The sequence below is a fragment of the Halichoeres trimaculatus genome, unplaced genomic scaffold, assembly GCF_033239565.1.
Source record: "Halichoeres trimaculatus isolate MK-OKI-2021-1 unplaced genomic scaffold, fHalTri1.1 fHalTri1_scaffold_21, whole genome shotgun sequence".
NCBI lineage: Eukaryota > Metazoa > Chordata > Actinopteri > Labriformes > Labridae > Halichoeres > Halichoeres trimaculatus.
In genome coordinates, this window is record NW_027437199.1 from 2,637,072 (window position 1) to 2,654,211 (window position 17,140).

The 17,140-nt window shown below is 39.0% G+C and overlaps 1 protein-coding gene across 5 annotated transcripts in view; it reads right to left on the reverse strand.

Annotated features, from left to right (window-relative positions):
* The window catches only part of dgki (diacylglycerol kinase, iota), an 83,134-nt gene extending 66,857 nt beyond the window's left edge, over positions 1-16,277 (reverse strand). For all 5 annotated transcript variants that reach the window (XM_074697853.1, XM_074697851.1, XM_074697854.1 and 2 more), the window contains exon 1: positions 15,812-16,277. In XM_074697853.1, the coding sequence (XP_074553954.1) occupies positions 15,812-16,035 (224 nt within the window). In that variant the 5' untranslated portion in view covers positions 16,036-16,277. The remainder of the gene's footprint in view (positions 1-15,811) is intronic.
* Positions 16,278-17,140: the final 863 nt, after the last annotated feature.

Genomic DNA, 17,140 nt, shown 5'->3' on the forward strand with positions numbered 1-17,140 from the left:
ACAATTATTGATCTTCAATGTGTTTAGTATGGTCAGGCCAAGTTTGGAGGTGAGAAGTAAAAAAACCTAGGACTACTTCATACAAATACGTAGCTTATAAATTGCCATAATCCGATGTTTACGTCCAAATAGCGAACTTCCTGTTAGGAAATCACGATAGTCGTAAGAGACTTTTTTGTAGAGCCAGGCATGTTTGTTATGTGCACCAAATTTTAGGGCTGTAGCTCAAAGTAGCCAAAGGGGCTGAAGTTTTAAGCCCCTAGGGGGCGCTATGGAGCATTCATTTTTGGTCGAGCAGTGGAATCACAAATTTTTCAACGAGTTTGAATTTTAGGGCTAGGTGCGTTCACATTTTTTCCGAGCAAAAGGCACGCAATTTGGGGGTTAACCACTGGTTGGCGGGCTCAGGCCCCAAATAGATACAAATGAAGAATGTGGGCATTATTTTATTATTTTCCCTTCTCTTCTCGAGAATTTGAGTCTGGAAACCTTCAGAGAGGAGCGTGTAGACTTCGATTTACAGCTCGTGCTTCTTTCCTTTCCATGAGAGGAATGTAAACAGGAGACTACAGTTCATAAAGGAGCAGGGGGAGACTGAAGGGGGTCTGTCTTTCTTAACTCACTGACTTTAACTGAATTACAGCAGATTAAACTAAGAGGAAACATGTCCTGTTCCTACCTGTCCGGTTAGATTTCAGACTCATCTCTGACACGCCTCCTTCTCTTTCCTCTCCCTTTTTGCCTTTCACCGATTCAAACCTTCATTTCCAAGCAGGAAAAGCCTCTTATAGCGAACCACAGGACTAATAAGGAGTGGTTCCTGTCAGCCAGTCCATGCACTAAGGGCAAAATGACCCCAACACACACACCGACACACACACTTGGACTCTGGAAACACTCCCGAAAAGGCTAGGAAAGCAGAGAGAGAAAATCTCCCTCTGTTCCTAAAACAGAGCTCATCATCCCTCGTCTTCGCAGCAGAAAATGATTGATATGCATACGCGTACACAAACAGAGCCGCCGCCAACTGGAGCAGCGTTACTCGGAGCGGGTAGAGGAGGGATGTACTGACGCCTCTCTGTCTATAATGTGTGTGTGTATAGAGGGATAGAGGAGGAAGACAGCGTTAGTGAGTCAGAGGACACACACAACACATCGTCATGCTTCACACAATAACGCAAAAACACACACACAGAGCCAGGAAAAGATCACAGAGCCGCCTCAGCACCGCAGCATCCGTCCTGAATTTTCCCTCGTCCTCACCTTCCCCCTGAGCGGTCCGTCCGTCATGAGTGGGCCGGTTTGAAAGATTCGATCACCACTGAGTTACCTGCAAGCTGACGAGTCACTTCTTAAAGTCAACACGGTGAGAAAACCAAGGTAGAAAAACACACAAGACAACAAAATGTTTAGTCTCACGACATAAATTGTCTCAGAAGAGGAAGTTCTGGGGGATTTATACAAAAATAAGTCAACAAAAAACCTTAGAATGGCATTTATCCGCAATAGATGGACATTTGATGAATAATACAGAAAAGTAAATCAATAAAAATGCCTCAATTCCGCTTTTTCACTCCTGAATTCAAACACCGATATCAGCCAATACCAAAACTAATCCAATCTGATACCAGAATTAATTCAACAATCTCTAATCCTCTGGATCAGCTTTTGTTTTAGTGTTTGTGGTCAAAGAGAAGCTTAAGCTAAGAATACAAAAGAGGGTGATATTTTTAATATTTTTGCTCCTGTGTTTGTCTGGAGATCCTACATGTAACCATGGCTGCATTGTTTACATGAGAAATCAGCTGTAAGCAGCCTGTGGCATGTCGATGCTAACTGGTGCTAGGCCAGATGTTTCCCCACAAGGTGAGGAGAAGCAGGTGCTGGTTCTCAGGTGTGAGCTAAGAAGTGACGACATCGACCTGGTCAAAAGTTCCCATCGTTATTGGGAACGTAAGATCTATCTCCAATAAGATGGACAAGCTAGCTGTGCTAACCCAGGAACAGAGGGAATACCAGAGGGCAGAGTAGCATCATGCTATTCACAGACATGGCTAACGGAGCTAAAACCAGACACCAACACCACATTCGAAGATAAATATCAGCATATCAGATATCGGCAAAAAATCCAGTATTGTGCATCCCTTGTTGAACCCTTCAGTTAGCCTTTAGCATTCCCTTCAACATCCTCTCACGGTTGAACCTTCTGGTTTGGGACATTCATGGTGCCCAGAGGTTGAACTCCTCTTACTTTGACGTTTTTCTGAGGTAAACTGTGGATCAGGTTTGTAATTTTATGCCTTAACAGCCAGTGAAATGACTGTCGTTAGAGTTAACGCACACGTTCATGTCCCCCTCAGGATGAATTATAATAACTGTGCCTGGAGCTGGTTAAATCATTTATCCTTCTGTAACGATAAAAAGATAAAATGTATTTTTCTAGCTACCACAAAGAGCACTTTGGTTTGTTGCTCCGGCTCCTCTCTGTCTTCCCTCCCCCGTCGCAGCGAAGGCGGATTTAGCCAATGAAATCAATAAGGAATGAGAGCTTTCACCTGAGTTCACCTGTGCACTCAGAATCATACTGCAGAAGCAGCGAGTCCCTTATGTTTTATACAAGCAGCGTTCAAGTCCGTTTTGTTGCACACTTGATGTTAAATTCAGTGGAACGCTTGGCTCAGAGTCCAGGCAGCTTAAAGACACTCATGAATTTTTAAGCGGACGATCCGAGCACCAATTGTTGATGATATACAAGGCTCAGTAACACGGTTTTCCCTCTTATCCTCAGAACGGATGAACTGATGCATATTTATGACGCTGAAGAGGAGGAGGAGGAGGATAAGCTGTATGGATGTATGGATAATTCAAAAGGCAGAACAGGTCAACTGCTGTTATTTAAAGCCACAGTTGGCATTTTATCAGCCTGTTACCTCTGGTCTCTGCTGTCCATCATATCGGTGTTCTGTCCCTGGAGGAGACATAAAGACGATACCTTTTAAACGGACTCTTGTTTTTCTAATGGTTGTCGGCACAACTTGGAGTCAAACACGGCTTTCTTAGCCTAGACTAGAAGTTAATAGATATCCTTCCTCTGACTAAAAATTTAAGTAACAAGTTTGTTTGTTTACATTTTATTAACATCACACAAATACTTTAACCTAGAAAACTGCAGTACCTCTAGTTTCCACTGGGGGCTTGCTCCTAAAGCCTTGGAATCCTCATTTGGTCCTATGTTAAAATTCTTGTTTTTTAGAGTTGAGTTTTATGTGTTTACAGCCTGGTACAATTACAGCTTTGGGTATGTAGCTTTATTATTTATCCGTTCACAAATAACTGGAGTTAAATTTGTTATAGGGGCCAAACATTAACACCCAGGAAGCCACGACCTAAAATTTCAGTATAATGTCTATGTAAAAAGTGCTTCAAAATGGATCATTAATGAGAGAAAAGGTTAAGTATTAAACAACTGTTTAAAATCTAGGAGTTAAACAAGCTCGACTTGAGATTCAGACTAATTGTTAATTCTAGAAAGTTCTTTACATTGTAAAAATCTAGTAAATGATTATCGAAATGAGTTTTTTTGTGTGTTTACAAAATAATACATGTGATAACTTAAAGTTTTCATTCTTGACAAATTTGCAAATATTTCAAAAAATGAAAACTTGTAATGTCACAAATTTGCAGAATTTATGACATTTCAATACATTGTTTTTTTTTTTTTTTTTAATTTACATTTGAAAAAAAAAATAGTTTTAATAATTTACAAAAAATTTCCAGAAATTTAAAAAAAAAAAAATTTGCTAAACCTTCCAAAAATTTGGATGTTTTTTTCCAAATTTGCAAAAATTCCAAAATATTGAAATTCAAAAAAAGTTTCAAAAAATGTAAAAAAATATATACTTGAAAACTTAATTGCAAGATGTGATGCATATTCAATTCAATGCAGGGTTGTATTTAGTGTCAATGTCTTTAATCATCAATACCCTCTGTAAGAAAAATATTAAAAAAATGTATTTCATTAATATTTTTTTAAAGCTGTAAGGAGCCAATGCAAAGGAGTCAAAGGGCCACATAAGGCCCCAGAGCCGCAGGTTAAACACAAGGCACTTTGTTGTGAGTACAAATGTTAATTTCCTAATTATCCTTTGCTAATTTCATTTTGTGCAACAGTTTTTATGTTTCAATCCTGAAAAAACAAACAGATCAACCAATAAAGAAACTGACAGTGCCATACCTCGAGCAGGCCAACCCATGTGGCTAAAAATAGAGAAAGTCTAATAAGCTGACGGGGTATTGCTGGTGACCAAATTTGGTGCCGTTTTAAAATGTGGCGTGACGACTGTGACGTCTGTTTGAAGTGCACTCTGGTCCTTTTTGTCCCTGTAGTGATTTCTCAGATTGTCCCTGTATTTCTTCCCATTCTGCCACATTATCTGATTCAGTCCCTGCACTTCAAAGCCAACGCTGATTGCTTTGTACCGAGACATAAACAAGATACACGAGCAGTGTTCACTGCTAATTCAACTGTAACTGTTCTGAACAATTAAATATGTTCAATGTTTTCCCCGTTGTGTGCAATGATCATTTTTTTCTGTCAAAGTTAATTTCCCAGGGGAAGGCCCGTGCTGTTGTGCTGCTCTGAGACGCATTGCTTTAGCTCCACTCTCGCTGTAAGACGGCTGGTATAACAGAGGCTTCTGGATCTGAAGTATGTTCTTCCTTCAGGCTGCTGACGCTCAAGCATTGTTTCTATGAAATAACTGAAGACTCGGATCACAAGGTTAAGAATTAATGAACTCTCAAAGCAGGTATGCCGATGAAATCTGATGCCACAAGCCTCGACACAAACACCTTCCAGTGCAGAGCTTTGTTTGAAATGAAAGAAGAATGTAGACAGCGCTGCCAGGAAAACAAATCTATGCTGTTTGTCTTGGAGTTGATAGGTATTGGTTGACTGTTGGAGCTTTTCATCACCATGTTTGGCAACAGCTGGTGTTTTCATTTGTAAAGCCTAAAGTATGAAGAACTAGATTTTGTTGATTGTGATCTTGAGAAGTGTAAATTTCCATCAATAACAAAGATAAGATCCGTCACAGACACGTTTTGCTATGAGAGATTTCCAGGGAATATCTGCCTCATCCCACATTGAGCAACCCTTTCATTGGAAAACGAAAGTTGGATTGACTTGATACGGGTACAGGAATCTGTCTCATCAGAGTTCAGCGTAATGATCTCATAGTATTGTACTGAATTGTATCATATTGTATTGTACTGTATCCTACAGTAGTGTATCTTTCTTCCCTCATGGTAAAGCCTCGTAATACAATGCATTGTATCCTATCATATCATACAATTTTGTACGGATCATATCGTACTGCAACATATTATAATGTATCTAATATTAGGTTTAAATATTATATTGGATCCTTTTGTGTCAACATTATGTCTTAAAGTATCATTACCTATAGTATCATAACATTTTGTACAGATTGTATTAAATCTTATTGTCAAGTAAAGAATGTACAGTATCACATTTTAATGTGATGTATCGTAATGTTACATATTGAGTTGTATTTTATTGCATTCTGTTGTGTACGGATCATGTTGTTCTGTCTCGTAAACTATTACAACGTATCATATCCTTAAGTATCATATTGTTATGTATAGTATCATAATGTATCGTAATTTAACATAACTGTTACATGTATTGTAACATATATAATCGTAACATATATTGCGTCAGGTCGTAACCTCACATTTCACATAATTTTGTGTGTGTTGTATCATATTGTATGGTACCAAATAGTAATGTATCAAAATGTATTGTATTGTAGCAACGGTCTTATTCCCTTTTATTTGTTTTGCTTTGCTTTTAGTTGTTTTTACTTACTTTCTTTTATGTTTCTGTTTTCCCTTTTTTGTTTTTATCATTTTATTTTGATCTACCTGTACAGCACTTTGTTTACAGCTGTGGTTGTTTTTAAAAGTGCTCTATAAATAAAGTTGGTATGATATGGTAACAAAACCAACTGTATCATATTGTATCGTATTGTATAGGTTCATCTCATCTCATCTCATCTTATATCATATCATAACATATATATAAATCTTATCATATCATATATCATATATCATATATGTCATAAATCATATCATATAATAATATATCATATATCATTTCTCATATTATATCATGTCATACCATAATATATCATATCATATCATATCATATACAATATCATATTATATAATATATCGTATATTGTAGCATATCTCATATATGTCATATATCATATCATATCATATAGTATCATTTAATATCATATAATTTTTTTGTACCATAGTGTATAATACTGTATCTCATCGTAGTTGTATCATATATTTTCCCATCGTATCATAATGTATAGTGTCAAATTGAAACGTGTGTCGTGTTGTATCGTATTGTATAGGTTCATCTCATCTCATCTCATCTCATCTCATCTCATCTCATCTTATATCATATCATAACATATATATAAATCATATCATATCATATCATATCATATCATATATGTCATTAAAATATATCACATCATAATATATCATATATCATTTCTCATATTATATCATGTCATACCATAATATATAATATCATATCATATATCATATCATATCATATATCATATCATATTATATCATATCATATCATATCATATATCATATATGTCATAAATCATATCATATCATAATATATCTTATATCATTTCTCATATTATATCATGTCATACCATAATTTATCATATCATATCATATCATATCATATCATATCATATCATATCATATCATATCATATCATATATATAAATCATATCATATCATATCATATCATATCATATCATATATATAAATCATATCATATCATATCATGTATCATATATGTCATAAATCATATCATATCATATCACATAGTATCATTTAATATCATATAAGTTTTTTGTACCATAGTGTATAATACTGTAGTTGTATCATATATTTTCCCATCGTATCATAATGTATAGTGTCAAATTGAAACGTACCACCTTGTTAATAGTATAACGCTGTTTTGTGTTGTCATAAGGTATCATGTTAGACTGTATCGTAACGCATATCATTTTGTCAAGATCATCATATCATATTGTATTGTTGCATTGACCAATCATATCATATCATATTGTGTTGTGAATCATCCAGCCATCCCCACTCCTAGTGGCTACTGAACAGATGAAGTCATTAGTTACACTAATGTGGTCAGTTGCAGCCCCCTGAATAGTCTGCCTTCTAAACAGACAACGTGAGAAGTTCTTGATCCTTATTTTTGCCAATCAGTAACATCTTAATTTTATTACTACAATTAAACAAAGTAAGAAAGGTATCAAAAACGTTTGCTGTATCACAGAGTTATCTATTATATCAGCTCTCCCTTGCGTCACTGCTGGTCTGTCACTTCTGCTCTGTCATCATTTCCTCCTCTGCTTCATTTGTGCTGCTCTTTGTTCGTATACATCATCCAGTCGTGACTCAACTCTGACTTTGTCTCAGCATTTGCCCTTTCTTCCCTTTCGCTCTCTTTCCGATCTTCTTATCCCCTCTTTGTTCCTCCTCTCCCCTCAGTGCTCTGTCCTAATTGAAGCCTGAAAAGAGAGTTTTACATTCTGGCAGCATCAAATGATGAAAGGCCTTTGATCAGTGTTTACCCCTGCAGGTGGAGCGCAGCAGCAGCAACATGAGATACATCGAAATCTTTTCATGTGCTTGTTTCCCATGTGTCGCTCCAGCCTTTCTTCCATGTCCATACTTCAAACTGACACAGAGCCTATATGGGACGGTGGTATGACAGGCAGTTATTGTGATCTGCCGTTCTGTGAAGTGGGCTGTAAATAGTGGAGGATAATGTTACAACATCCTGTCCTGTGGCAGTTTGTTTCTGCACCATTTCCCACGAAGGCGGTGGTGAAACCTCACCGCACAATAAGCCGAGTGATGAAATAAAGAGATTGTATTTTCCGTCTTGGGCAAATAGATGGTGTGGGCAGCAGAGTCAGGGTCAGGAATCTGCTGTTTAGTTTTGGGCCTTGTTGTCCAGTAATGAGCGACTCTGTGAGGTACAGATCTGAGTCTTGGTGTGCCCGGGGCTCAGAGAGGAGGACAGGGACGGTTTGAGACAGACGGACAAATAATCAGAGCACAGACAAACAAACAACCACACAGAGAGAGCTCCGGCACATGTGGATCCAGTTTCTACTCGACTGTTTTCCAGAATCACCAGGGCAAAATAATTGATTAAATCTGTTTGTATTAATTATTCAGCAATGTGTGAAGTCTTACAAAAATAACCAGGGGCTAAACAGCACTTCAATAGCAAAACTGGTAGTAAGACATGGCTGTGCTACATCGTTCCTCTGGTTAATCCTGCTACAGAGAAACTCAACTTCTAACTCTGCTCGTAGTCATTTCATTCAAAACAACTCATTGCTTTGCTTTCAGTACGTTAAATTTGGTGGTATGGCTCTGTTTTGGCACCTTCTCTGTGCTTTAATTTGCCAAAAATATAATCCAGACATGACAAGACAACACCTCCTCTCTTTTTCATGTGAATACATAACGAGCAAAGGCAGGGAGAGCACATCTACTCTCTATTTTAAGTGTGTACACAAAAAGCCATGCAGACACCTCATCAGGATACATGAAAAGCTGAGACAGGGAGAGCACACCTCCACCTCTTTCTAGTGCATAAATGGATAGGAAAGGCAGGGAAGGTACATTTCCCCTTTGATACCCTCCGATATGCAACAAGCCAAGGCAGGGAGAGCACAAACATTCTCTTTTAAATGTGCATAAAAAGCAAATGCAGTCAGAACACACCTTCCCCTTGTTTCATGTCAAAACATAAAAGCCATGGGAGGGAGAGCACATCTTCCCTCCCTTTCATGTGCCAACACGGAAACAAAAGCAGGGAGAGCACAATTCCTCCACCTTTCATGTGCTTACATGAAAAGTCAATGCAGGGAGAACTTACCTTCTACCACTTTGATGTGTGTAAATAAAAAGCCAAAGCAAGTAGAGCACATCTCCACTTTCTTTCATATACATACATGTCTCCCAAAGCTGGGAGAGCACACCTCCTCTTTCTTAAATGTATTCACATAAAACAAGACTTAGAGAGCACACCTTGCTCTATATCTCACTTGCAAACAAGTAAACCTAAGGCAGGGAGAGCACAAAAGGCCTTTCATGCATGTTAGTACATTTAATACCAAAGCAGGGAGAGCACACCTGTCCTTTTGTTCACATTAGAACATTAAAGCCTAGGCAGGAAGAACACATCTCCTTACTTTTTCATGTGGGTAAATAAAAAGCCAAGCAAGTAGAGCACATCCCCACTTTTTTCATGTGCCTACATGAAAAGTCAAGCAGGGAGAACACTATTTCTTTCATTCACATGCAAACATGTAAATACAACGCTGGGAGAGCACACCTCCACTCTCTTTGATGTACATTTATATAAAACAAGACTTAGAGAGCACACCTGGCCCTCCGTTTCAGCTGGGTATGTGTAAATCTAAGGCAGGGAGAGCACATCTCTGCTTTCTTATAGATCAAAACAATTGAAACCAAAGCAGGGAGAGTACACTTTACTACACTTCCTTTTTTTTCCTATTTAAACTAAGAATGCCAAACATTTTCTGATCACAGCAGCTGTAATAAGACAACCTGGTGCTGTTTGTTCGATATAAGCTGTTCTGAAAGTTTCACACAAGTATTCTGTTTCATTTTACGAGACAATCAATCAGTGAGAAAATATTCCCTGAGGACAGGAGTCCATTAGCTGCTGCTCTGCCATTAACTTCCCAATACAAACAGAAAAACTAAAGAATAATTACCACAGCACCAACCACACGGATAAAGCCTCTGCACATAAAACATCCTCCTGTTATTTCCCGACAAGCTGAGGCTTTAATTATTGAATATTTTATGCCATTAGTCGATTATGACTTTACAGTGAGAGGTTATTCCAGGAAGGGTTTAGATATCGTAGGCGTCTCTGTGTTGTCTTCAGGCACTTTGGGACTTGGTGGGTTGTGAGTACGAGGCTTTAGAGAGCAAACAAATCTCCATCCTGACAACCAGAAGCCCCATGAAATGTACAAATGAGCTGCTGACCACGAGTGTCACAGATAAGCAGGAAAAACAGCTCAGTGACTCACTTACAGATTGAGCGTCCGGCCGGTACACTGACTGGCTAATTGAAATGATGTCTTACAGACTGACCGGCGTGCTGACTAACTGGTTGGCATGAAACACACACACTCACACACACACACAAAGCAACTGAGTGAGGAAGGGCTGTCATGCAGGCAGATGGGTGAGGTGTCTAAGAATAGATGAAAAGAGGGACAGTATTCTGGGAACACACACTCACACACACACACACACACACATAGCAGACAAAGTGTGACGAGTGTCTTTCAGATAAGTTACACTTGCCTTGAGCTGCCATAAACACCTCACACCACACACACACACACACACACACACACACACACTCAGTCTTTGATGTTTGACGGCATCATCCCTCAGCTCTTTCATATTGCCACATATGGTAATTCACTTCTTGGCACAGGACACTTCAAAGCTATGTAAACCACCTTCTTACAAACCAGCTCCTCGGACCAGCTAATGCCATTTCCTCCACATGGCTGAGTCCATGAAGAGGAACATTCACAGATTATCCACAGCTTTATCCATTAAGGTCAAAGGTCAACACAACACAAAGGCGTGTAACAGACACTCCAGGGTGTCTCTAAGTACAGTCAAGCAGGGGAATCATCAAAATATATCCAAAAATTGGTCAAAATAAGCATGAAACTAATAATTTTTCTTGATTCAAAACACGCAGAAAGGAAAACAAAGGCCGCAGTTACAAATCAAATTTTAAACGAATTTAACTGGGGTTTTCCAGTGACGCTGGTGGGCTCTGAGCGGACATAAGTGGAAAATATCCAACATAGCCTCCTGTCATTTTAACACCCTAAAAGATTCAAGATTTTACAACCAAAGAATCCCAGATTCCTCGTAGTTTCTACCTAGAAATTTACGATTAGCTAAAACGGTGCCTTTAAAGTCACAGTCACAGTTTAAACTGATGGAAACAGAGCCTTGAAATGTTACCTCGTACTCATGCTGAGCTCCAGGAATTCACTGTGAATAAACATCGACAACATGCCTCTGTTTTTATCTGCTGTGCAAAAGTGAAGCCAAAATACAGCCAGGACTTGCACTGAGAAAATGATTGGTGAAGCATTTGAGCTGAGACTCTTCTGCTTTTGATGATAACCATTTTTTTAAAAGAGATATGAAAACTGAGCCAATAAAAAGCAAAAGACAGGCGCAAGCTTGGCTCAGTGGCCCTTTTCCAGCACGTCATTACCCGACTCTTTCTCCTGGTTTCATGATCTGTTCACTGTCTTATACTCTCAAAATACAGGTCAAAAAAGCCCACATAACTAAAAAAAAAAAGAGTTAGTTTAAAAAAAAAGAATAATAATGTAACTAACACATCATCACAGTAGGGGGCAGTAACGGTTTGTTTGCTAGTTACCACATACCATAAATTGGATGGACGACAAAGATGTAAGCTTTAAGCTTTTATCAAAGACAAACTAATGCCGTAGGAGATGACAGATAAAGGCTAGGTACTTGATCTTATCTAAAAGAAAAAAAAAAAAAGTCCTGAAGATTTTTGGATTTCGTAAAATAATACAAGCAAATGGAGAACAATGGTTGCTGCAAAGAGGCGTAGCAACACCAACTAGTCAACCCAGCATGTCTTCCAAAGGAAAGAGTATCGTGTAGTTATTTTGCTAGCATAAGCACGGGAAACGCAATATTAAAGTATTTTGTGGCAAAGCTAAGTTATTGCAAATTTTGGATCTAACTGTTTTTTTCACCTGAGAAGCAGTTCGAGTTTGTGAAAATTGTGGTGAAGAGGGTGTTGGCTCGACACTGATGCGGTCACTTTGCAATACCCTGCCGAAACACTTGGAGGCATTGTGATCTCTATAAGACTCCATTTACCTTTTACCAGTCTTGTAGCATTAGTTTTTTTGTTGTTTTGTTTTTCACAGCACTTTTAAGTAGGGATGCATGATCCAATTTTTTTATTTCCATACTAATAGCAATACCTGGAGTTTGGGTATCGGCTGATACCGACGCGATACCAGTGGAAAATAATAAACCTCACTGATGATATTTTAAGTAAAAGCCAAAAAATGAGTAGATGAGAGTAATGAAGTAAATATTTATTAAAGGTAGGGGCCGTTAACACGACATTGGTTTTAGGGTGAAACGCAAAAGTATTGTTGCGTTTCGGACTCATGTTTACACGGAAATGGCTTTTTAGCCAACCTAAGACGTAAACTTTTGAAAACGGCCTCCTGAGTGGAATTTTTCTGAAACACTGCAGACACTGTTGTCATGTAAACAGTAAGCCAGCGTTTTCAGTGGAAATGCTAACATCACCCACAGCTTCGTGCGAGCGCATTCAACAGTCCAACAGTCTCGTTGCTACGATCGCCGTGGACTACCTTGCTGTGCTTGTGCTGCTGAATCTGTGTCTGTCTTTAATGCTCTTAGCATTCACCAATACACCAGATGATCGACCCAACTCTACTTCAGAGGAGATCTACCAAAAGTGGCTTCTGGACAAGACAGTTATGGCGCCACCTGCAGGGCTGGCATGCTTACTGCAGCGTTTCAGTCCCTCAGCTTTTCTGTGTAAACACTTTTTTTTTTTGGTTTGTTTTAGCGTTTTTGAATGAAACGTTGTCGAGTAAACAGGGCCTAAAACTTTAAAATATTTCAACATTTTCCAGCAAAAAAAAAGCTTCAGAATGTACAGAAATCAATATTCAATTGTAAACTTTTATTCCCTGTAGACTGGTGATGCAGCAAATGGATTGGCCCCTCCCCACCAATACCGATACCAGGATCGGTACCAGTGCGCCCCAAACTTTGAGTGCATCATGTGAAACTCCGACTGATAAATGTTGCTTCAGTTATTGCAAAGAAGAATCAAGAGGAGCTGTTAAAGAAGGCGGAATGTTTGGCTGAAACAGAATGTTCCGGAATTGTTGCAAGATTCTAGATGTGACCTAAGCGGGCCAATCACAGGGCTCACATTCTGGAATGTTCTGAAAAGTTGTTACATTTGGAATGAGGTGAATATCTTTAATAGTCATGAGGTTAGAATCTGTCTGTACATGTTTCATGTAATGTTTTACTGTTGCTTTAAGAAAGAAAGCAACACCGTGGGAAGCGTGATATTTTCTCACTTTAACACACCTCCAACAGCTGTTACAAGAGCTCTAAGAGCAGCCTGACAAATGTCGCTCTTTGAGATGTTTCTCATGACCAAAACAAAATGTTCTGCAGAAACCTGGAGCATTCAGACTCAAAGACGCAGTGAGTCCATGTTCCAGTCTGCGTGTCTTTCTGAGTCACACAGAAGTGAAGGTTTCCTCTGATGTGCACACTCTCACTCTTCACTGCTCGTTTCATGGACAGAGGTGACGAGTCACAGAGGAAAACACGCTGCGGCACTCCCCGTGATGAACGATATCCTGAAACCTCACTGAAGCAGAGCTGGTCCCCCCTCGAGGGAAACACCAAGAAGACGAGAGCGACTGTAAATGAAGATACGATTGAGAGTGACAGAGCGCTGAGTCTTCTCCTGTAACCCCAGAGCGAGCTCACAGAAACCCAAACAGAGCTCCACAAACAGAGAATAATCAAAAGAATAATCATCATCCGTCAAATAGATTCTAATCAGATTATTCAGCACAACCCTTTCTTTTAAATTAGATTAATGTTCCCCCCAAAGGGACACGTCATTCTTCTTTAATGTGTTCACATGATGCATAAATAATCTGCCTGGGACGTTCATTGCTGCTGAAATCAAAGGCTCAGAGGAGAGTTATGGCTCATTTTTTATTGACGTTAATTTGGGGAACGAGGTCTTGATTTATTATTTAAAGGCAAAAAAATATCTACAGGCCGGTTATTTTTTCAAAATAAGATCTATGTGGAGAAAATGAAGCTGTAAAGTGTATTAATTTCAACACTTTGTGTGAAACAGATGGAAAATAAAGAAGTAATCACTTCAAATTTGTCGTAACGTTGAGTTTCTGGGGATAAATTTTGATTTTGAGGATTTTAAATGCATTGACTGTGCTTTTATTTTGAAAATCTCCCAAAACAACTCACACAAACAAGTCAAATTATCGATTTGACCCACAACCGTCGATCATTTTCAGCACAAAGGTTGACACAGATGGAGAGATGGAGGACGGAGAGTTCACATTCCCGACGTTTTACACTAAAACTCGCGCACGTGAGACCGAACCGTGTGTGTGTTTTCATCAGTGTGTGTTTGGTTCCCGGCCAGTTTTCACCATCAGCAGCAGCTGCCAGTCACACCAGGGTGTCAAGCTGCTGCTGGCATTCACACACACTTGTCCACACACACACACACACAGACAAATACAGGGAGAGTCACACACACACACTGCTGAAAATCAATTCTGTTTCTCCCCCTAACCCAGACCCAGTCCCCGACACAACAGGGCCGCAGCACCACGGGAGAAAACACACACACACACTGAGTGTAATGTGTGTGTTTTGATCCATATGTCTGTGTGTGTGTGTAATTATACTACAATTCAATTACTAAAAAGATAAACAACTTGGATATTTCAAATTGGGATTTCGACCATAAATCTCTTCAGCAAGCTCCTTCTTCCTTTTTAGCTTTCATCAGGAAATCAATCAACAATGTTTTTTTCCGTATTTTCAAGAGTTTTAAAAGCGTTATCAACTTTTATAGTTTCATTATCTTGAACACAAAGTTTGAAATCAATTTGGATAATTAGAATTGCAGCATCATAAACATTTCAAAGGATTGGTTACTTGTAATGTTTTATATGTTTGTTTTTTATGATGTAGCTTGATTTTAGCATTTTTACAAAAGCTGTTCTCATCACCAAAATATGATTGGAAATGTTTCATCTCTGAATACTAAGCTCTGAAAGTCTACATATTTCTTAAACTCTTAAAAAGACACCTCATTGACAGCTTAAGTTCGTGGGATCCTTTGATTTCCTAGTAAGGAGATCCAGTAGCGAGCATGCTAACGATTGCGCTGCTGCGCCAAAATCTAAAGTGCGTTTTAAAACTCCAAAAGTCAATCCTTAATTCCAAGAAGTCTGAGTTCAACCTTTTCCAAGTTTGACAAAAATTGGTGCCAAAACGTTGCAGGAAAATATATCTTTTGGGTGACATTTTTTCTGTTTTATGACACTTCTGTCTTATCCGATAGATGTGCTAATATTTTTATTTAATTTGTTTGATGCTAAGTCCCGCCCCTAACAAAGTAATCAGGATTTTGGGGCGCTTCTAGGATGGCCACCCTGATTTACAAAGGGCCAGTCCACCCCTGCTCATCCCTCTAAACACGCCCCTGGTAGCGTAGCACGATGTTTATCATAACGTGAACATGTGAAGCCATACTGTTTGTAAATTTAGCTTCAAATTAGCAAACCAGACTCTGATTCACCCACAGTTTCATGTCCCATGTTTTATCCATGTTTTCAGTGCGCTGACATGTTATTCCGAGTTCAGCTCAAACAGCAGAATTCTCGACATCCAGAGGACACAGGGAGACACAGAGAGACACAAACACCAACATATCCTCCCCTGACCAAACATCCTGTCCCAGCATCCTCCCAGCCACACTCACCGATACGAGGTCTGTTTTCTGAAAGCCAGTCCCCTTAATTTCTCCTCCAGAGACTCCTGCTCCATGTCGGGCAGGCTGGTGAACGTATCGCTGCAGCAGCCCACAGCAGCCTCCTCCGACCCGGCTCCGGACTCCGAGTCACCGCCATCGGCTCCTAGAGTGGCCAAGCGGCCGCTGAAACCCCCAGCAGCCGGGCTCGGTCGGTCCTTCGTCTGGGGGTCCATGCTGGTCGGTCCTTGGTGGTGTATCGCCCCGCGCTGGACCCCCCTCTCTCCGGGCTTGTGAGGAGGCACAGATGCCGGTGTGGGGAAGGGGAACAGACCGGTCAAAGGGCCGGATCGTGGTCTCCTCGGGGCGGATTGACGGTTCTGATTTCTGGCTGTTTTCTACGCTGCAGCCAGGTACGGCAGCACGCGCAGCCGCCTGGACAACAGATCGAACTGCACTCACGAGCCCCTGACAGACCGAGCGCGAGTGACGTCAAGATGAGAACGTCTGCCAGGAAGTGTGGTTTCAGTCCTTTCAAAATAAAACTCCAACTCCTGTAAAAATCTTTTTTTTCTTCCAAATTTTAAAATTATTCAAGGTCTATTCAAGAACAAAACTAGCATAGCTGGATTAACTTGTTACAAAGGCTGGAAGCGGGTATAAATTTACTATTTTAATCTGTTTTTGAAAAATAAAAGCCTAAAGCAGATGCATCCTGTACTCACTTTCCCTGTAACATAAGGTTATTCTGTCATTTCCAAGATTATAACATGTATATTTAATTATTTTGTTGTTTCAAAACAGTTTCATTGTAGTATTTATAGTGTAGTATTTAGTTTTTTTTTAGTTTTTTTTTTTGTTTGTTTGTCTTTTTTTTTTTTTTTTTTTTTGGCTGTTTTTATTTACTTTTACTTTTTTTCAAAGTATTGTCTTATTATTTTGGAAAAGCAAACCTTGTTGTCCTATTCTGGAACATTTATTTATCATATATATATATATATATATATATATATATATATATATATATATATATATATATATATAAGTTGAGATTTAACAAAAAAAAAATGACCCATTATGTGTAAAAAGAAAAACTGAGAGAAGTGAAATAATAACTTATTAATTGGGAGTTAATGTCACTTTGATAGTGTTTTAGGGCCACTTTTGCAAAGGCAAAGAAAGCATTAGCTACTTATTCATGTATATTTATGTTTGTTAGCCATTTTTAAAGCTATCTACAAGCTGTTTTATTTATTTGAACACACAATTTTATTTCTCTTGGACATAACTTGAATATTACCAGATAAAAATTTGAATTGTGCACAATTTCTGCTCAAAAGG